This window comes from Phaseolus vulgaris, chromosome 11, assembly GCF_000499845.2.
Source record: "Phaseolus vulgaris cultivar G19833 chromosome 11, P. vulgaris v2.0, whole genome shotgun sequence".
NCBI lineage: Eukaryota > Viridiplantae > Streptophyta > Magnoliopsida > Fabales > Fabaceae > Phaseolus > Phaseolus vulgaris.
The window spans coordinates 49891968-49913609 of NC_023749.2; the positions used below are offsets into that span (position 1 = coordinate 49891968).

General features: G+C 31.7%; 2 protein-coding genes and 1 long non-coding RNA gene across 3 annotated transcripts; all 3 read left to right on the plus strand.

The window, feature by feature from the left end:
• Positions 1–285: 285 nt before the first annotated feature.
• LOC137822944 (chlorophyll(ide) b reductase NOL, chloroplastic) lies at positions 286–7686 on the plus strand. Its single transcript, XM_068627979.1, has 13 exons — positions 286–660; positions 1713–1781; positions 1907–1968; positions 2069–2155; positions 3022–3089; positions 3163–3211; positions 3298–3383; positions 3937–3994; positions 5046–5096; positions 6028–6078; positions 6151–6192; positions 7143–7253; positions 7421–7686. Exons 1-13 carry the CDS (start codon positions 390–392, stop codon positions 7466–7468), a joined length of 1053 nt encoding a protein of 350 aa, XP_068484080.1. The 5' UTR covers positions 286–389; the 3' UTR covers positions 7469–7686.
• Positions 7687–11568: 3882 nt separating this feature from the next.
• LOC137821097 (probable inactive leucine-rich repeat receptor-like protein kinase At3g03770) lies at positions 11569–17507 on the plus strand. Its single transcript, XM_068625525.1, has 7 exons — positions 11569–13488; positions 13819–13949; positions 14752–14992; positions 15271–15473; positions 15565–15611; positions 16243–16354; positions 17105–17507. Exons 1-7 carry the CDS (start codon positions 11970–11972, stop codon positions 17360–17362), a joined length of 2511 nt encoding a protein of 836 aa, XP_068481626.1. The 5' UTR covers positions 11569–11969; the 3' UTR covers positions 17363–17507.
• Positions 17508–20330: 2823 nt separating this feature from the next.
• LOC137813380 (uncharacterized) lies at positions 20331–20714 on the plus strand. Its single transcript, XR_011081759.1, has 2 exons — positions 20331–20417; positions 20497–20714. It is a non-coding gene; the product is annotated as an uncharacterized lncRNA (long non-coding RNA).
• The last annotated feature ends 928 nt before the right edge of the window (positions 20715–21642 follow it).

The following is a 21642-nucleotide window of genomic DNA, read 5'->3' on the forward strand; positions in this document are numbered from 1 at the left end:
TTTAATTTTAATCAAACGGAACAATCAAAATTGAACTAATAAAAATAGTAAAATTAGCATATAAAATTTCAAATTCTTAATTCAGTCAAATATAATTCTTTTAAATTTTAAGTATGAAATTTACTTTAACAAAATTTTAAACTAAGCAGCACATTTTTTTATGAAGAATTTTAATTTTTCTATAAAAAATAATTACCATAAATTAATTTAATTAAATATTAAATTTAATTTAATTGATTAGTTTAAAAATTAAACTAAAATTGATCATAGTAGACACGTAGGGATGAAGTGAATGCCACACGAAGAAGCGTGACGTGCCACGTGAACTCTGTGTTTCTGCTTAAAATCTCTTTTCCCATTTTTTTTCATTCCCATTTCGCATCAAATCAATGGCTGCAACCACCACTCTCTCCTTTTTCCACTCTCCATATCCAACGCTCTCTTCTCACTCTCAATTTTCCCTCTCTTCACCTTCTTCGCTCTTCAAACCCTACACTGTTGCTTCCCGCCACAACCTCCGCATCTCCACCACCGCCGCCGCCGCCCTCACTCTCTCTGCTTTTCCAAACGCAAACTCTCCCACGTTTCTCGCAACGGCTTCTCGGAATACTCAGCCCATGCTCCCTCCTTTCAACGTTCTGATTACTGGCTCAACCAAAGGTTAACACAACACACACTCTTTCACTGTGAATTACAATGATAAAACATAGCTTCTGTTTGAAAGAGGAACTTTTAAATTACTTCATTTCATTTTCCACATATTCAAATATTTTATTACTTAATTTTTTTATAATAAATTACGGAAACATAGAATAAAGTGCAGAAGATACGGATTAAAAGTGGTGAGATTTAATGTGAAAATATGTGAAAATGTACATTAATATTAATTTAAAAATAATTTTTTTTTAAGTAATTGATATGAAATGATAAAATTTATATTTAGAATCGAAAAATTTTGTGTAAACGAAAAAAAAACGGTTATAATAATCTCTTTAGATATATTTAGATATATGTATAGATATTGGTATAGATGACTTTAGATATAGTATATATACATAGGTATAAATGACGTAATTTAATTTTTGCTGGAAAACAAAAAAGAAAGAAGTAGGAGAGAGGAGCGAATATCAGTAAATTCTCATTTTCTTTTAGAAACTTGATATTTTATATATTCAAATAATCTAAACATCTTCATAAAAAAAATTAGGATTTTTAATTTTTGCTTATTACATATTTTACCATAAAGTATTTTAAATTTTAAAAATAAATTGTCTCTAAATATTCTTTATTCAAAGACAACATTGGAGTCAACTATAATTAAACACTCTGAAGGCTCTAAATGTAATATTAGCCAAAATAACCGACTCGTGTGCATAATTAACTTTTGTATATAATGTTTTCGATATAAATTTTAAATATAATTTATGTATATGAAGTATTTATTTATCGTGAATTTGAAAAATATTTATTCTATGCTAAAATACTAATTCAATTTTTAACTTCCATTTAAGAATTTAGTTGAAATTATAATTTTCTTGGACTTTTATTCTAAGTATCGAATGAATTAAAGAGATTCAAATGAGTTGGAACTTGGATAAGTAGAATTTGTTTGTCAAAAGTAAAAGCATCCACAAGGGCACCATATCATAATTTTTTTTTGGATATGTTTTAACTTATTTTCTATTTATACTATATGATATGGTATGATTCAGGAATTGGGTATGCATTGGCGAAAGAGTTTTTAAAAGCTGGTGACAACGTCCTGATTTGCTCAAGATCAGGTGTGCAAAAATTCTTGGTGTTTCAATTTGTTTCATACATGCACTTTGTTTACTTTTGTGATTTTATTTGAGAATAATACAAAGGAAATATTGTCTTTCTCTATATCTCTATTTTCATTTAATAGATGAAAGGGTAGAGGCTGCTGTCCATAGCTTGAGAGTAGAATTTGGGGAGCAGTATGTGTGGGTACCTCCTCTTAAACTTCTTTGTTAATAGTAATCCGTCTATGATAAATATATAGTCGGTTTGCATTTGTGTTCTTACGTACATGCTTTGTTTCGTGCAGGGAACTAAATGTGATGTCAGAAATGCAGATGATGTGAAGAATTTAGTTTCATTTGCTCAAGAAAAACTGAAATACATTGATATATGGGTATTAGTGTCTGATTTCTTTTCCTGCTGTGATTGTTTATTTTGCATATATTGGTGGGAAAATATTGCTAAGATTTCATTTTAATTAGTTCTTATTGTTGAAGTCATGGTCGTCTGACCAACTATGTAAGCTGCTGTTCTTAACATAATTATAATTGTGACTTTAGAAATGATCTTTTAAACTACTTTCTGTAGCGCCAGATATCATATGATAAGTTCAATGGCATTATTACATGTTCTACTCGGATCCTTTTTTTTTATTGTGAAGTGGCATGTGTTTTCTTTTCTGCAAATAAACAATTCTGACTGCAGTTATATCTGCAAATTAAAGAATTAGTAGCGGCTTGCCTAGTAATCTGCTACTGTGCTAACTTCATGAAAAGTATGCTTAAGCGTGCGGTTTATATATAAACTGAATTTTAGCAAATGAGACCTATTTGGAAGTTGGGTAGCTTATATTACTACTACCCACACCGTTATTTACTTGTTACTTCCTTATTGTGGGACCTGGATCAGAGACCTGACTCTAGTAAATGTTTGCCATCAGTACTTGGAAACTTCTGTTTTCTTAATTACTTATTTTCTTGTGTCAATTTGCTCATGTTAGGCTCTTTGGAGTCAACACTTTAGATAGCACTTGACAAATAGGCTTTGTAGAATTCTTTAATTATCTTGTTTCATACATGTCGTTTACTATCAGCTCAGCTGTCTTTCACAACTAGCAACAAGGATTTCCCTTCCACGCTCCTCCTTAGAGGAATACTGACTTTTTTCTATCAATTTTATTATTAGTTCCAGCCTTTCATTCAATATGCTTCTAAGTACATTAATTCTAATCTTTCTCACTTTATTTTGAGAACTATGCAGATCAACAATGCTGGATCAAATGCATATAGCTATAAGCCACTTGTTGAGGCTTCAGATGAAGATCTTATGTGAGCTTCAATGCACCTTCTACCCTAAATGTCAATTTTTTTAATTATAACATCTTTTATTCTTTGCTTGCAGTGAGGTGGTTACAACAAATACACTTGGCTTGATGATATGTTGTCGAGAGGTAAAATATATTCTCATCTAAGAGGCACTATGAAATATGAACAAAGTGGGTGCACTATTATGCATAGATATTTAGTTTCCATTTAGGCAATCAAGATGATGTTGGACCAACCTCGAGGAGGTCATATTTTCAATATTGATGGAGCAGGTTCGGACGGGAGGCCAACTCCTAGGTACTTTTTTGGCTTTACTGGAGTATTTCATTCATGGTTTTGGTGCAATTTTCTGCTTATTAGGCATGGTTGCTTATTGATGCATACTGCTTCCTATTTCTATAAATCTAGAAAGGTTTGCTTCTATATTGATCTCTTGGGCCAAAAGTCTTGTATGATTTAGTTAGCAACATAATAAAAATAATTTATGATGCTGAATAATCATTAATCAGTTTCTATTTAACATACTAAATCAGTTCTTGTTAACCATTTGGTAATCATAGAGCAGTCTCACTTGGTCACATTTTGATGAAAGTGATAGATTATGAGTACTTTTTAAGTTTATTGTAGTTTCTTCACTTTAATAAGTCTTACAATCTCTTCAATACTTGCAAAGGCAGCAAAGCCTAGGAGTTACATATTATCGGTGGTGTCAATTGAAGTTAGTTTTTGAATGAAATCCAAAAGAGCACTGTAGATTCCACTTGAAGTCATAATCTTAGTCAACTTACAAAATTATCACCAGTCCTACATATGATGGTGAAAATTCACGAATTCTAGCTTTATTTCTTAGGTTTGCTGCATATGGAGCAACAAAGAGAAGTGTGGTGCACTTAACAAAGTCGTTACAGGTTAATGTTTTGCATTTTAAAATTGTTATTTCTGTTCATGTACCTTGAATATCTATGATTCTAGTTATTTCCTGTCCATTTGTGCTCTTTTAGTTATAAGTTTTTATAATGTATTTTTAGTCTTATTGGTATCAAGTCAGGTTACTAATTTGAGGTGTTTCATTGCTTCTTCCTTTCTTTGACTCCTAGCTGTTCTAATAAATAAAAAGGTGTGTGTATTACAAAATTACCAGCTTTATCATGTTTAAAAAAACTATGTCTCTGATCTACTATACACAAAAGAAAAGATGAATATGACACCAATAAAAATCTACCAAAACATACTTTGTATTGTCATTCTCTAAATGTTTTGGCAAGATAGTATTACTAGCAAGGGTAAGAATGTTACGGGATATGCTAAGCAAGATGGAATCAGAAAATAATGCATTGAGAAAGCTTGCAGCACTTCTTGTAGAATTTTGGCTTAGGTGGTTTGAGCTTGTGGAAGCCCTAGTCAAGAGTGCAACTAAGAAAAACTATAGATGAAACCTTCAAGAAGGATTTAAAAGTCAAGGATTTGTCTATATAATACTTGATTTTACAATATAATGTTATAATACAATTTGATTCATCTAGATGAACCCGACTTCATTGAGAAGTCATAGATTTTACCGTCGTTCTCTTAATGTAATTCTCGGTGTTAAAAAATAAATGAACATGTCACATAATATTGCTGAGTAATCAGCAAAACTAAACAATATTTAGAATTAAAGTATGTGTTGGGCTCCTGCATTGACATTCATTACTTGATTGTATCTAGTAGAGTTGCAAGTTAAATTATTCTACCAAAATTCTTTAGCTGCTTACAAGATGGTATTTTGACATTTGTAGTTATATTTTTCCGTTTTAAGCTAGTAGAGTTTTCCCTATTCTTCCATGAGACATATTGGATAAAATTTTTCTCCTTTTGTCTTCCTTCATTTTCCTAATAGAGTTCTTTGAATAAGAATTATAGTTATGGCTACGGACATACACATGTACATGTATAATACGTCTTCTTGACATTTCACAGGCAGAATTGCGGATGCAAGATGTTAAAAATGTCCTAGTGCATAATCTTTCGGTAGGTTTTTTCTTTTCGTATCCTATGATAATATATGATGGGCATGGATGCATGGATACAAAAACTTGCATGTTTCTCCAATTTAAGTGTTGTCATTGTTATTAATAATAAATGAAAACAAGTTTTTTTTATTCGTGTACTTTTGATCAAAGGTAGTGAAAGCTTACAATATTTTCATATTGATTAATTTGATCTTCAAACCTTAAAAACATATGGATTTAGTCTTCTCTCTCTGAGAATTCATCATGTTTTAAGATGTTAGAAAGAAACTAAGTCCACATGTTTTTTATAGTTTAAGGACTAAAAATTTATTAAGATATGCAAGGACCTTGTCCTCATTTAACAGAGTATAAAAACTCACTTTTTTCATATAATAAATTTAACAACCTTCCAGAAAAGAATTAATAATTTGACATGCTTTTTCATTTGCAGAGTCATTCCAGTTCCCTCTATTGTGTTATTAGAACTGAATGAATCCCTTTACTTTTAGAGCCTCGTTTACTGAGGAGGCTTGAATGTGTGCTCAAGAACATATAAATATTTATTACCTTGTACACTGTGATGTTACTTGTTGGTGAAGGAACTTGTTGCAAAGTTATGTTAGTGTTACAACAGCAATAACTCCCTTCCTCATCCACTAGGTTAAATAATGTTGTTAGCCTTAGTCACACAAAAAATCATTGTACCTATTCTATTTCCTATCAGACAAAATTATGGTACTCATGCATTTTTGTTTAGTTTCATTCTGGACTCTCTAGTTTGGACTATGTGAAATTTGATCTCCCAAGATTTTTTGTGTCAATTAAGTCCTCTATAAAACTAAGCATAATTAGTGAAGCACATTATGCTGGACTCCCTGTAAAGTTTTAATGGTTGGTTTTCACATCCATGTTTATAGCACTTGTTTTTCTTTCCTTTTTCAATGTTGCAGCCAGGAATGGTTACAACGGATCTTCTCATGTCTGGTGTTAATACAAAGCAGGTAGATTTGCAGCCACGTTATATTATTATATTTTTTCAATGTGTTTTGGACTGACTTCTTTGTTATGTGCAGGCAAAGTTTTTCATTAATGTCTTGGCAGAACCGGCTGAAGTGGTAAGATTTTCACAGCAGAGAATGGTGATACATAAGCTAGCACTTTACTCTGGTGTACCATCGTTATGCTTACCTGATAATCATTAGAACTATTTGTTCATTCAAACTGCAAAATTTTCCTGGTTTTTGTGACTATGGTGTAAGCACTAAACACTTGGAAAACCTACTCTTATAAGCCAGCCGTTCATATAAGAGAACTAAACACTCGAATACTCTATCCAACATTCTATTCTACTTGATGTGAGACTCAAACATCTCGTAATAGCCAAGTCTATAAGACTAACTTCATGCAAACAAATTCAAGTAAGAGTGATAACAATCCATTAAATATTGCAAGTAAAATCCTTCATGATTACTTTCGTAGACCCAAAAGATTAAACTATTAGATTAAGACCTGGGAACGTTCTTATATTAAATTTCTAAAATGTCCCTCACAATTCTCGAGGGCTTTGGGCCTGGACAAAGCCCAAACCCCATCTAAATATCAACCTTATTTGAATTAATGGGTCGGCAAGGACAAACTCTAGACCACCTGATCATATAGACGCTGTTATAGTTTGAGGAAAATGCTTTATGATTGTATTCATTTCGGCTTCATTTATTGATGGGTTTCATTTGGGCTTTCTGTGGCTTGTTGGAAATCTTGTTAGTGTTTGTGTTCATGGGCAGCTTTTATTACAATTAAGAGAGCTAAAATAGAAGAAGAACAATTCTCCCCATGACAGTGCTAGCACTCTAGACTGCAAAATCTCGAGGGATAAATTGTCTAAACTGATGGGATATGATTTACTTGATAATTGCTTAATCAAACAGAATCATTTAATAATCCTAGTTTACAACTGGTTGTCTCTGGATTGCTGGAACATAACGGTATATGATGCGATTTCTATTTTATGAGTTGGATGACATGAAATATGCAGCTCATTTATCAAACGCTGTGGTGTTGACAGGTTGCAGAATACTTAGTTCCAAACATTAGATCCATCCCTGCAAACGGATCAACGAAACCAACATACATTCGATTCCTCACTGGTTTGAAAGCCTATTCCCAGATATTTTCAGTTAAGATAAAGCCTAATCTATAGTACCCTACTTTCATTACATGCATTATCGTTAGTTTCACCTATGCACATTTCCTTAGAGCTTGTGCTCAATTTCTATTCCATAGCATGATCTAGCATTTCAATCTTGTTTGTAATTTAATGCTTTCTCTTCTGCAACTTCACAGAGATTCGCATTTGGGGCAAGGAGGAACCGATACATTCTTGAAGATTGAACTTCATAAAAGTTTGTGCAATGTGCTCTACTTTTATTTTGCCATTTTTTTTTTCTATTATTGGTCCCAGTGAACTAGAATTTACACGTTTAAGGGCAGATATAGGTGATAAACTACCTTTAGGTAATGAGAAAGAGGTGTTAAATTAAATCGTGAACATAGAAGTCATTTGATGTAAATGATTTTCAATAATAACTTTTTATTTATTTGTTTCTTAATGTGAAACTCATTAGTAATATTATTGTTACCATATAGAATTATTGTGGGGATTACTATTTTATCCTTCGAGTTCTTCTATAAATCTTATAAGAAAGTCCAAAATATAAAAGACTTATGTATTGTACTATTAGAACTGATCACGAGAGAGAACACGAGTTCGTAAACAAATATTTTCAACAATAAAAAAGTGTAGTGGAGAAAAAAATCATAGTAAAAAAAAGTCGAAATTTTGTTGAATTCTAACTGAACTTCCAAATATTTCTAAACCTTTATTAACTTAAGAACACATTTTAAAAGATATTTATTTAAATAATCGATGTAAGAAGGTATTTCGTGTGCAACTATGTTATTAAAATTGATGTAAAAAATATGAGTAATTATTATTAACGAGATATTTTTAGTAGTAATTTAAAACTATTATATTTATTCTAAAATAAGAGAGTGGGTTAAATATGACTCATTTGACTTCAATACAAAATTTATTTTAAAAGGAGAAAGTGGAAAATAAAGAAAAATTTATGTGCAAATGTTCATAAGTGTGAAGTATCCATGTCTTCATTTATGACTAATGTTTATTTATGAACATGATTACTTCTTAGGGGACTCTCTTTTCTCTATTATAATTTTTCTACAAAAACTCAATTTACTTAAACTCTAAACACTTCTATTTCTATTGTACCAACAACTTAATGAAAAGAAAGTTTATAGAAATGTATCAGCCTAAATCACTATAAAAGCTTATATCAGTAAATTTTCAGTTACATGTTTTGGAGGCACAATCAACTACAAATACATTATCCATAGATGTCATCATAACTCTTTCTTCAACCACCGTAATCTTCTCCACAATGTAACTATATATCTTTCCACAAAATTAGTATATTAACTATCTCAACATAAGAAAAATGTTAAAATCCATTAAACCTAATCATTTATATTTTATACAAATATCACCTTAACTATAAATAAAAATATTTCACAATATATAAATAAATACAAATCTTATCTTATGAACGTTTTTATCTGGTTCAATCAACTTTTTGATATGATATCAAAGTTATTTATATTCTATTATAAAGAGAGTTAATTCATCTTTTTCTAATTATTTTATAATATATAAATGAATATAAATATTTTTTTATAAAAAGTTTTCATGTTAGGCATATCACTATGCTACTTGACATCTCAGTTAGGCTGAGACCTCAAGTAACAACAATCATTTGTCATCACATAAAAAAAGTAAAATTAAAAATAAAATACAAAAATACTGGGGATTAGACCAAAACTCATATGTTAACCAAAACGATACATAGGTAGACTATACCTATTAATAAAGAATTCTAAGAACATACTAGATGGAAGCCTATTATACCAATGAAAAGATTCTCTATGAATAAATCCTAAATTAGCCAACTTATCAGCACATGCATTCCCTTTACAAAAAATATGAGTAACCCTAAACTTGATTTTTTTCACAGTAATTCAGACAAGTATTCCAAGGAACATTTGTCCTAGTAGTAAACACAATAAAAACTAAGAGAGAGTCATGTTCCAGCCAGACATTAGTAAGTTCCCAACTTGTAAGTTTTCTCTAAAGCATATATAACTTCATAAAATTCAGCGATCAAAGTAGTATGAAAGTGAAGAAAAAAAAATAGTATAAACATTTATTTATTGGCAAAATCATTTTCTATATATATTGGTTTTACTTCCAATAATTCAATGTTTAAAAATTTTAATTTACAATTGAAGTAAATTTAGAATTTGTAGTACAAATTTTAGACTTAGCCATAATAAGATAGGTATTTGAAGAGTGTTTGCATGAGGTTGTGACTGACATGGGTGTGGTTTGTCTGTGTCACGAGAAGGGAAAGGAAAAGCAGACCCGTGAAGAAGGGTCCCACCACCACTTGTCTCTTTCACTTCTCTGCCCTAAAAGGTTAGCTTTTGCATATCAAATGTGTCACGAGCTCAACAATATCTGTTACTTCCTTTTCTTACACTGACACATCAATGCACCTATTTTCGAATACTAATCCATCACTAAATCATTAACTTAATAAATAATATTTCACTTCTTCTCGTGACACATGACCCGATCAAATTTTGTACTTTCCTATCCAATCTCTTCAAAATGTTAAATTGTGAAGGTTGCTGATTTTTTTGGATTTTTCAAAATGTTAAATTATGAAGGATGGTAATATTTCTACCAAATTTGATAGATTAATTATTAATTTTTTTTATTAACAACAAATAATTAATAAATATAAACCACTTTAAGGGTGGTTCAAGTCTTATAAAAAATCACATTAATCTCCTCTAACCGCCAAAAACACTTCCAACAATTAACAGAGCAACTCTCCTAACAAAAATCTCAAAAAAAAAAAAAAAGTACAAACCTGCAAGGTACAACATCAAGAAACCAATCTCATAACACACCAAAGGGTCCAAAGATTCACTCAGAGTAAGAAACGAAACAAAGCGTGACTTGAAAGAAATCTAAGATCAAACCTATATTTACTACTCTAACCCAAATTGCTTCCCATACATCATTAACTGAATCTGAAGCATTACACATCATGAACAATAAAAAAATTGACAAATGATTATTATGAAACACGAATGTCGCTCCAAGCCAAACAATAAATTGACTCTACACAAACCAAACTAATCTCCATTCAAAACACAAGTGATGATGATAAGAGTCATTCTCCATCTGCACAAATAGTTAAAATTTTAAGAAACTATTTAAATAAATAAATAATGTAAAATTAATTTTAAAGATGACACAATATTGATTATGTGAAATTGAAATCGTGTTAAGGTGACAACCATGTATTTAATATTATTTGATTTTTTTTTAATTAATTGAAATTTGGTTACATTCACATAATTTCAGTTAAAAATCATATCATATTTATTAATTTGACACAATTTATCTATTTTAATAATTTTATTTATTTTAGTATGTAATGATCAAAGTGTAGTGAAAAGATCTATATATTTGTCATTCATTAAAGTTTATAAATTAATATTTAAGGTATCCGCTAGTTTCCACAAACATAATCTTTACTAATCTTATATTCGAAATAACTTTAAACAGTTCTGTGAGTGCAACTTCCTATGTAAAAGGACAAACTTCTTTTACATTTTGGTGCCCTTTGGTGCCATGCTATTGTATATTACCACTACACAATTATTGATTTCTGTGCCATGGGAATGCAGAACATATATGTTATGATTCGACAGTTTTCAAAGGTTATCTTCATTTTTTCCCCACACAAATTACTAGGATCATTGTTGATGGAGTTTGTCACAATTATTTTTAACAGTAAGAAAAATAATAGACTGAAATCAAGAACAATTATTGTTTTACATTGTCTTATACTAGAACAATTATTGTTTTTGAAATCATAGGTACATGCATGGCTAGAGATCAAGAAAGCAGTGAGAACTATAACATCACATGACTGATTTAGTATGTGTTAAAAAGTTTATCAAAGTTAGAAAGAAAGTAACAAACTGTCATATATATGAAACTCTGGTTTCTATACAGATAAGCAATTGTTCATGTATACCACTTTAAACTGTTTTGTAATCACAATAATATCAACTTATCATTTCATAAAAAAAAATACATTTTATATATAAATATATTTTAGATTTGAGTTATTTTTAATTTAAAGTCTGCCCACCAATTATTTTCTCTAGGATATGAATTTGGCAGCTCATTTGTCACTGCATTTAGCTTCTTAAGTGTATCTATGCATACTTATAAATTTTTATAATAATAAAACTATTACTATTATTACCTTGTTACAAATTTATCAGAAATTCTGAAAAAGGGTCCATTATACTGTGTCTTAGATGAGACAATAAGTATGCCAAACAAAACCACAGAACTAAAAAGGTTCACATTTTTATAGAATATAAAATTAGCCTTAGCCATGAGGTAACTAGCGTGTTGTCATGTTATCATGTGCAGCCAAACCAACACAAAAGCACAAGCACATAGCACTCCTTTTGCAAAAATGGCTAACGGTTGAACTGAGAACATGGTCCACAGTAAAATGTTTCATGTTTTGTAGTGTCTAGTTCTTGTTGTGTGCCTATACTTCTCAATGCTTTTCTTTGAAGATCAGAAAGAACTAGAGTAAAAGATAGTGGGTTCATTTGTATTGAATGAATGGCAGAGGCATAAGCTTGTTCCTAGAGGCCTAATCCAAAACCCCTTTGTGTCTTTATTTATTCAACCGATCTCTCTGATTTGTTGGAAGGAGAGATGGCACCAAAACCAGTTTACCTTTCTCATTTACTCCTTTTAGTCTTGTTTCTTGCCACCATCCAACTTTCAGAGCAGTTAGAGTTTTCTCAGTCTCAAACACTTCTCAAGGTTCAGCAACTTCTTGGCTATCCATCAGCATTAAGTACCCTCAGCAGCACCACAGACTTTTGTAATATTGAACCTACCCAATATTTGACAATAGTCTGCTATGAGGATAGCTTGACACAGCTGCATGTTGTTGGCAACAATGAGTATGCTCCATTGCCTCCAAACTTCTCCTCAGATACTCTGTTTGCTACACTAGGCACTCTATCAAGCTTGAAAGTCCTCTCTCTGGTTTCTCTTGGACTCTGGGGGCCCTTACCTGAAAGCATTGCACAGTTGTCTTCATTGGAAATACTTAACATTAGCTCAAACCACTTCAATGGAGCCATTCCATCTCAACTTTCACTTCTCAGGAACCTGCAGTCAGTGGTACTTGATGATAACAGCTTCAGTGCTGAAATTCCTAGCTGGGTTGGCTCACTTCAAGGTTTGGCTGTCCTTAGTATGAAGAAAAACTGGCTTAGTGGGAGCCTTCCAACTTCATTGGATGCTCTTCAGACCCTGAGGGTATTGGATCTATCAAGTAATCAGTTATCTGGGGAAGTTCCTCATCTCAAGAATTTGGCAAATCTTCAAGTTCTTAACTTGGAAAACAACACATTTGGACCTCATTTTCCTTCACTCCCCACCAAGTTAGTTTCTCTTGTGCTCAGAAATAATAGCTTCAAGCTAAGTGTCCCCTCTGGTTTAAGTTCTTCTTATCTGCTTCAAAGGCTGGACCTTTCATTGAATGGCTTTGTGGGGCCATTTCCATCATCCTTATTGTCACTTCCTTCCATAAATTATCTTGATATTTCCTCAAATAAATTCACTGGAATGCTTTTCAATAACATGTCATGCAATGATGATCTCCACTTTGTAAATTTGTCTTCAAATCTTCTCAAAGGGGAAATTCCCGCTTGTTTGGAACCAAAGACCAGGGTTGTTCTGTATGCTAGAAACTGCTTATCAACTAAGAACCAAGATCAGCACCCTTCAGATTTCTGCAGCAATGAGGCTTTGGCAGTGAAAATCATACCCCGTCAACCAAAGCACAAGAGAACAACTGGTAAAACAGTAATTGTATCAAGTATGGGAGGTGTTGTTGGTGTAGTGCTGATTCTAGGAGTAGTTATCTTGGTTGTTAGCCGAGTTCATAAGAAACAAGTAGTGAAAATACCTTCACAGTCCCCTTTGGAAAATGTCACCAGCCAGTTACATAATGAAGATGAAGTGAAAACTACTACAAGGTCCATAATGGAGCACATCATCAGAAGGGTTCCTGACAAACTTGCTGTGGAAGCACTTACAAGATCCATAAAGGAGCATGTAATGTGCCGAGTGAAAAATAAGCGTGTTGTAAGGGCATCGACAAGGTCCATAATTGAACATGTATCATCAGTTAACACAGCAAAACTACTCACAGATGCAAGTAAATCCTCAAATCCTTTGCCTAATTGGTACATAATTTTTATTTTGAAAAATGAGATTATTTTTTAACAAGTACATGGTTTAAGGGCTAAAACAAAATTCTGGGAACATGTTTGCTAGGCATGTACGCCCAAAACATTGAATTAGAGTGAGAGAAATTTCTAATTTTATTTCTTCTTTAGATTGGATCAGTTCAAAAAAATGCACACCTATTGTGCTGAAGTGCAGAATGTATCATTGAAATCTAGGAATTAGAGCATGTCATTCAAAACCTTTATTTCTATTAATTATCACTTGTCACATATAGTCATTTTATATTATTTGTTTGCAGGGTGTATATCACAAACAATGAAGATGGGAGCCAGCCTTCCTGCTTATAGGACCTTTGCTTTGGATGAACTTAAGGAATCTACAAATAATTTTGATGCATCAAGTTTCATAAGTGAAGGCCCACATGGTCAGGTATGAGCCTTAAGTTATCAATTTAGATGAGTATAATCATATTTACCTTCCAAATGTATGATGCCCTACCCTATAGGACTGTAATTTGCGATGACTACCACTTAGACTCTAGAAACTCAATAGTAGAACAAATATGTCAATAATCTGAATATGGTACAAGTTTACCTTACCGAAAATTGAGTTTCATATAAATAAGAACATTTGAGAAAACTTGTTAAGTACTGTTCCGATCTCAAATCCGTTGAGATAGCATCATTAGGGTTAACATTAAACCCTAAATCCTAAATCATCGCATTTGAGATATTGTCTGCTTTGGAGCTTGGAGTTCCGTCAACATTTTGTCCTTAAAAGGTGTCTCTTAAGGACAAAACTGTGATGGAACTCCTAAGCGGATAATACCTCAGATGCGGTGATTGACCTGTCATTCAACATACTTGAGGTTGAAACAAGTACAAAGTCCATGGCTATGTGTAGTTATTGTCTTTGGATAAGGTACATTTGAATCTCTGGTATTCCTTTAAATTATATTTATTGAGCTACTAACCATCTGTTCCTAGAACAGGATAAGTTAAAGTGCAAAACTTCAGTTCTGCTACAGGCATTAAACATCAATCCACACATATTAAAGAGTTTTCATACTCAAATTTTCTTATTACATTACAGTTTCCCTTTGTTGTAACTGTGTTGTTTAAGTTCTGACAACTAGTAATTCACCATTCTGATCATGCATATAATTCTGTATAACTGTGCTCTATTATCTTTAAACTCAGCAAATTTTAATTTATTTTAAGTGTAATGTCAGATTTATAAAGGGGTTCTCTCTGATGGGATGCACATTGCTATTAGAGGTTTGAAAATGAGAAAGAGACATGGCCCTCAAACTTACATGCACCATGTTGAGATGATTTCAAAGCTAAGGCATTCACACTTGGTTAGTGCCCTTGGGCATGCTTTTGAGTGCAACCAGGACGATTCATGTGTGAACCGTGTATTTCTCATATTTGAGTTTGTTTCAACTAGAAGTTTAAGAACCTGCGTTTCTGGTAAGGAAAATTCTCCATCAAAATCTTCTTTCTATAGTATTGCCACATACCATAAATTTCAATGATTTTGTACACTATAGTCATTCTATCTTCATTTTCTAATTTTACAAATAATTACAAAAATGTCAGTTTGTTTCCAATTTATTTCATATCTTCAAATATTTGTTTGAAAACAAATCTTTGAGAACCACTTCTCAAACCAAATAGGACCTAATGTTTTCTAATGTTCACTCATATACAAGGAAATGAATTTTTCATGTAACATTTGCTTTCAATAGGATCTTCTGGGGAAAAGATTTCTTGGATTCAGAGAATAGCAGCTACCATTGGAGTGGTGAAAGGCATTCAATTTTTGCACACAGGGATAGTACCTGGACTATATTCAAATAATCTCAGGATTACAGATATTTTTTTGGACAACAGTAACAATGTTAAAATAAGCAGCTACAATCTGCCACTTTCTGCTGAAAATAAAAGAATGGTAAATGGATAATTTTTAAGCCCTTATTACTACTATATCTTCTCCCCTTTCTGATTTTTCTCAGCACAATTGTTTTCTATTAAACTTTCAGATCAGCAGTGGAACTTCCCCTGGACTCAAAGGAAATATCCAAGCAAGGTGAAAAAAAATATTAATTTCTGATATTGTGATAGAATCTAATCTAGCATCTAAGAAAGTAGGAATATACAATCAACACATTCTTTTCCATATGTTCTTTATTATAAAGATGAATGCTTGTAAAACTTGGTCAATGTTGTGGTTCCCACTTCCTAATAGGTTGGTTCCATTCCCTATTCAACATCTAAAGAGTGTGTTCAGGTAGAACTTTTCAGGGTCATGGTTAGAAAATTGGACACAGTGGAATTGAATGTTTTGAATAAGAAAGGGTACACACATTGGAATTTCTCATGAAATGCATTTTATCATATATGCTTTCACTTGAAAATTGAAATGAATATACTAATAGTTGTAGAGATAGTTAAATAGGTAAGAATTTTATTAATTCTTTCTCAATTCCTGATGCATATACCCTTGTACAAATCTCTACCCTGATCCAAATGTTAGTTAAACACTCAACTTGTGTTGACCCTGGTTCTTAAAGCTTTCAATGTCTACAATCATGTGGACTAGTTATAAAGCCTTTTCCACAGTCTTGTACAATACAACTACATGGGTGCTTTGCTGATTGTATCTATTAATGTATATAGTTTTTTCTCCTGGCCTTAACTGGCATTAATTATTTATGCAGGATAAAGGGTGAAGACAAGAATGATGTCTATGATATTGGGGTAATCTTGCTAGAAATCATTCTGGGCCGACCAATAATGTTCCACAATGAAGTTGGAACACTAAAAGATCTTGTGAGTATTGCCTTCAAGTTTCATACTAAAGCATCTTAGATTACTAAATTATGAATAAATTTCCCAATTTGAAGTCAAGGATGCACTTGATTTGCTTAAACAAACGATGAACAATTCAACATTAAAAATTGTTCATAATTTGAGTTTTGCAATAGTACAAGTACTAGACAAAACCAGCTCAAAAGACAGCACAAAACTGAGTTTTTTGTTATCCACTAAAACAAGTAACATAATTTTATCCACGACACAACATAGAAAATGATAGCAAAAGCCCTTTGCCATCATCCCATATCTGCTTTACACAAAACAATCCACAACAAAATCCACACAACAAAAAGGGACCCCATTTTTCCTTATTCTTAACCATTTTTTGCATAACATGAACTCAAGTTTCTTAATTTATTAGATTAAACTAATAGCAAATTATTACTTGTTGCGTGAAGATTAGTAGAGATCATATTGATCCCAAACTACTTAACTTCTTGTATTATGGTAAGGTCTTAATTGGAAAGTCTCCTCATTAATTACTTGTAAAAAGTATAATACGTTAAACTTCTCTTGTGAGTTAAAGTAACTTTGAAATTTAAATTTTATAAAAGTTTTCTCATCTGACTTCTTTATAAGTAGAGGTGCATTAAGTTGATTTTTTTTCTTCAAGTATTTATTGTGCATCAAAATTTTGCTGTGTAAAGCACAAGAGGTGGTAAGGTAAATAACCTAAATCATTAATGTTGTGTGGTCCTTCTGCAGTTACATGTAAGCATCAAAACTGATGACATAGCTAGAAGAAGTATTGTTGACCCAGCAGTTCACAAGGAATGCTCAGATGAATCATTAATGACAATGATGGAGATATGTGTAAGGTGTCTCTCTGATGACCAAACTGAAAGGCCTTCTGTTGAAGATATTCTCTGGAACTTGCACTTTGCAGCACAAGTTCAGAATTCATGGAAAAGAGACTCAAGTGATCACAGTTACTCTCCTGCACCATCCTCCAGGGACATATAGTTAAGATTTGTATGATATTTCCAGCATGCAAGGGTTTGTGTTACCATGTACAAAAGTTTAATTTTATATCATGATTGTCACAATTTTATATTACTCTTCATTATCATAATTTAATAATTATGTGTGCCTAAACTTTTTCCTTTCATTGCTTTTTTTCTTTTTTATCATTTCATTCTCGGAATGCATAAAGTCTTAGATTTCAATTGTTCACTTTCCCATTATCCAAAATTAGTAGTCCTAAGTATATACCGAAGTCATGTTAAAAAAAAAAGTAGGTTAAAGGGTCCATGAATTCACTACAAGAAAGATGTCATATAATATGGACCAAAAAACTGAAAAAATTGATGCTACATCATAATTAGTGTGGACATGGCGTCCCATGCACAATAATGTAGGTCTTTTAGGTGTCGGTAGTATATGTCGGTTAAGGCTTCATCCTTGATCGAACTGGGTTTTGTAGGTGTTGGTAGTGTATGTCGGTTAGGACTTCATCTTTGACCAAACCAAGCGTTGAGAGATGCGTGAATTTGACTTTAAATTGCAAAGAATTGAAGAGAAACGGCTCGTTAAAACCTGTCTGACCGAAAACTCTCCTTATGGAAAAAATGACCAGGTGTTTTAACTGTAATAAAACTTTAGGTGTGTGGCATTCCACGTCCTTGGTACAAATTTTCCCGACAGCCACTCTAAGTGGTACACCTCCCAACTGCAACCTCTTGGATCCGGAAGGGCCCTTCCCAGTTGGATGAGAACTTGCCTTCATTCTTCCTTGCTTCGCTTCTCATTCTCCAGACAAGAACTCCCTTTTGAAAGCTCCTTGGTCGGACCTTCGTGTTGTAGCGCCTTGCCGCCCAAAGCTTGTATGTGGCCTCTCAAATATTGCTTTTGTCGCGAAGCTCGTTGAGTAGATCTAAGCCAACCGAGAGACTCTATTCATTCAGAGTCAGATCAAACAGTTGCCTTCGGATGGTAGGCTCGCCTACCTCAACCGGGATCATGGTTTCGGTTCCGTACGTTAGACTGTACGGTGTTTCTTGTGTGGACGTCTGGGGGTACAACGATATGCCCACAGGACTTCCAGTAGTTCCTCAATCTATTGGCCTTTCGCCTTGTCGAGCTGCTTCTTCAGCTCGTTTAGGATGACCTTGTTTGCAGCCTCGACCTTCCCATTGATTTGGGGGTGCTCGACCGAGCTGGTTATTGACTTGATGCCGAGGTCCTTGTAGAAAGACTGAAGTCCTTGGTCGATGAACTGTCGGTCATTATCAGTTATTATTGTGTGCGGCACGCTGAACCGACACACAATACATCGCCATACAAAATTCTGCACGTTCTTGGTGGAGATGATTCGACCTCAATCCATTTTGTGAAGTAGTTCACTCCGACTAGGAGGAATTTTTCCTGACCCTTCCCTGGGGCAAAGGGACCAACAATGTCCATCCCCCAGATGGCGAACGACCATGAGGATCGATCGACCCATGGGTGGAGACCAAGACATGTGATTAGTCATACAACCCTAACCGGTATATATATATATATATATATATATATATATATATATATATAATTTTATTAAATTATATTATTGAGATAAAATTATATGTATATGAAATTATATTATTTCATTATAATAAAAGTGTGAATATATTGTATTTTTTTTCAGAATATATATATAAAAGTTGGTAAGAATAATATTAAGAAAATTATGAAATGAATATTTTTAAAATAATAATTGAATTATTTAAAATGACAAATTTATTGAATTATTTATTTTATAAAATGATAATTTTATGTTATTTATTTGAATGTAAAATTATCCATGATTAAAATAATTTAGTAAATATTGTAGCACCTCTTTTATATAATGATACACGGACACACACGTACGTGGAAATAAATGACTATTACCTCTAATTTAAATTAATTGAGTTATTTAAAGCAAATTTGAAAAATGTTGAAACCAAAATTTAAAAAGGTCTTAAATATATATTAAATGTTATTTACATCTTGGCATTAGATACATTTACTATTTTAAATTAATGTCATTACATTTAAAAATTGTTAAAGTATTGTATTAATAATTGTTATAAATAAGTAAGAAAAAGTTTCATAGATCTATCAATTACATTAAATAAATAACTTGATTGAAAAAAAAATATTAAATGTTATTTACATCTTAGCATTAACATTTAAAAAACAATAGAAATCCTACGTAATTATTTAGTTGTACACATTGTATTATCTCATATATATGTATCTATACCCATATATAAAGGGGATTCTTTGGTGTACATAATTTTTGTCTGATCCTACCCTTATTTAATATATTTCATTTTATTAGTACAATGTAGTATTTTGTCATTTCATATGAATTACTTAAAAATAAAATAAAATTATTTTTTAATTTTTTAAATTAATATTAATGTATAGTTTTTATACGCAAACTAACTCCTCCACTCTTCCCTTAATTCCTTAGTTTAAAGTAATAACAGGAAGAAAGAGAGAGCATACTTTCACTCATTTCCACATCAAATTTCATATATCAAATAAAATAACATTCACTTTCAATCACTCTCTTCACTCCATTAAAGCAACTATATTATTTGATAAAGTCATTATTCTTGTGTATCTACCATCAAGTCAATCCTAACCTCAACGTAAACACCATCACACTCAAAATTGTCAATGGAAGAAGAGAAAAAACTTGAAGAAGAAGAAAGACTTAAACTAGAGAAAAAGAAAAAAAGAGGTTGTTTAATTAATTCATCATTTTTCTTTTACATGTTAATTTTTGTTTTTCAATTTCGACTCAACCAAAATTACTTTTGTATGTATGTTAAATTTCTATTATTGTGAAAGTTGAGTAAAAGAGAAAAATGTGGATACACAGGTGCAACAACGCCTGTATTTCCGCTAGTATATATAGAGTGCTTATCATACTTTGGTATCAATCTACTTAGAATTGCATTCAAGGAAGAAACATTGTTCCAAAATTGAATTGCAATGAAGATCACATTCTCACTTATGCTCATTTTGATTCTCTCCATTGGAATTGGTATGCTTTGCTTTTCAATTTTGTTCATGCTTTTTTTTCAAAGATTTTGTGTTTTTACACAAGTTTTTGTTTGTTGCAGGAAATGAAGGACCAATGAAAGTGGTAGAAGGAAAGAATTGTGACGTGAAGTTGTATAATTACTGTGAAGAAAACTGTTTCACTGATTGCCCAAAAAAATATCAAAACAGAGCAATTGGTTTTTGTAATAATGATTATAGGCCTCCAATCTGCATGTGTCGTTATAGGTGTTAAGTATTCACCAAATAGTTCAAATAAAACTTTGCTATTTTATTTATATACCGTCATTGTTTTAATTCCAGTATATTAATAGTGAAAAATATATATTTTTTAATTTATAACTTTTTGTTCCGATACGGTCAATATAGTCTCACATAGTTTAGCAGTCGAGGTCAAAGACAGTTTAAATACGTCTTCCTTCCTTAATCTACCGAGACGTTTTTAAAGGACAAAATTATAACGGAGCTAAAAAAACTCCAAAGCCAACTTGAGGTCGAAACGGTGTCAAGTTTCATAATAATATCTAACATAAAAGTTTTTTTTATAAAAAAATAGTTATTCTTATAAAACTTATTAACTTAAATTAAAAAAAAGTCATATTTCCTTACTTTTATAATCAATTTTTCATAATGATATTTTATTTGTAATGTTTCAAAAATGTGAAACTTTAATTGAGTAAATAAAAATAAAAATTTAAACATTAAATCTTGTTTTTAAATAATTTCTTATGCAGCGTATATATTAAAATAAATAAAAAATTACACAATTGTTTCGTAACGGATTCTTAACAAAATTAAATTGGATGTCTCTAACTCTTATTTATACAAAAACATATCATTAAAGTAAAATTGGAATATTATAACTCTTATTTGTATAAAACATACCATTAAAGTAAAATTGGAATATTTTCAGCATATAGATAGAAAATTCTATACTCAGTAGATTCCTATTCTTCAAGATGAACTATTCATATTCAAGATGAAGTAAGAAACATTCTAAAACCTTATTCATCTGTAAATGAGTGCTTCTTGCTGTAGTGTTTAATTTTTTACTTGAAAAATAAGTTGTAAAGGTGATGATTATACTTATCATTAAAATCCAATTAAAATAAGTTTTCTAAACTTTCGTATTTATAATTTATGTATAATCTTTTAAATAAACATACAACAAAGAATTAAAATGATAAATATACAACAATTGAAAATTG

Excerpts from the sequence above, each read along its gene's own strand:
- LOC137822944 (XM_068627979.1), top strand. The coding sequence starts at position 390 with ATGGCTGCAACCACCACTCTCTCCTTTTTCCACTCTCCATATCCAACG. Across the intron at positions 2,156-3,021 it reads TGAAATACATTGATATATGG|ATCAACAATGCTGGATCAAA; the intron begins GTATTAGTGTCT and ends AGAACTATGCAG. Across the intron at positions 6,193-7,142 it reads TGGCAGAACCGGCTGAAGTG|GTTGCAGAATACTTAGTTCC; the intron begins GTAAGATTTTCA and ends TGGTGTTGACAG.
- LOC137821097 (XM_068625525.1), top strand. The coding sequence starts at position 11,970 with ATGGCACCAAAACCAGTTTACCTTTCTCATTTACTCCTTTTAGTCTTG. Across the intron at positions 13,950-14,751 it reads GTGAAGGCCCACATGGTCAG|ATTTATAAAGGGGTTCTCTC; the intron begins GTATGAGCCTTA and ends GTGTAATGTCAG. Across the intron at positions 15,474-15,564 it reads CTGCTGAAAATAAAAGAATG|ATCAGCAGTGGAACTTCCCC; the intron begins GTAAATGGATAA and ends TTAAACTTTCAG.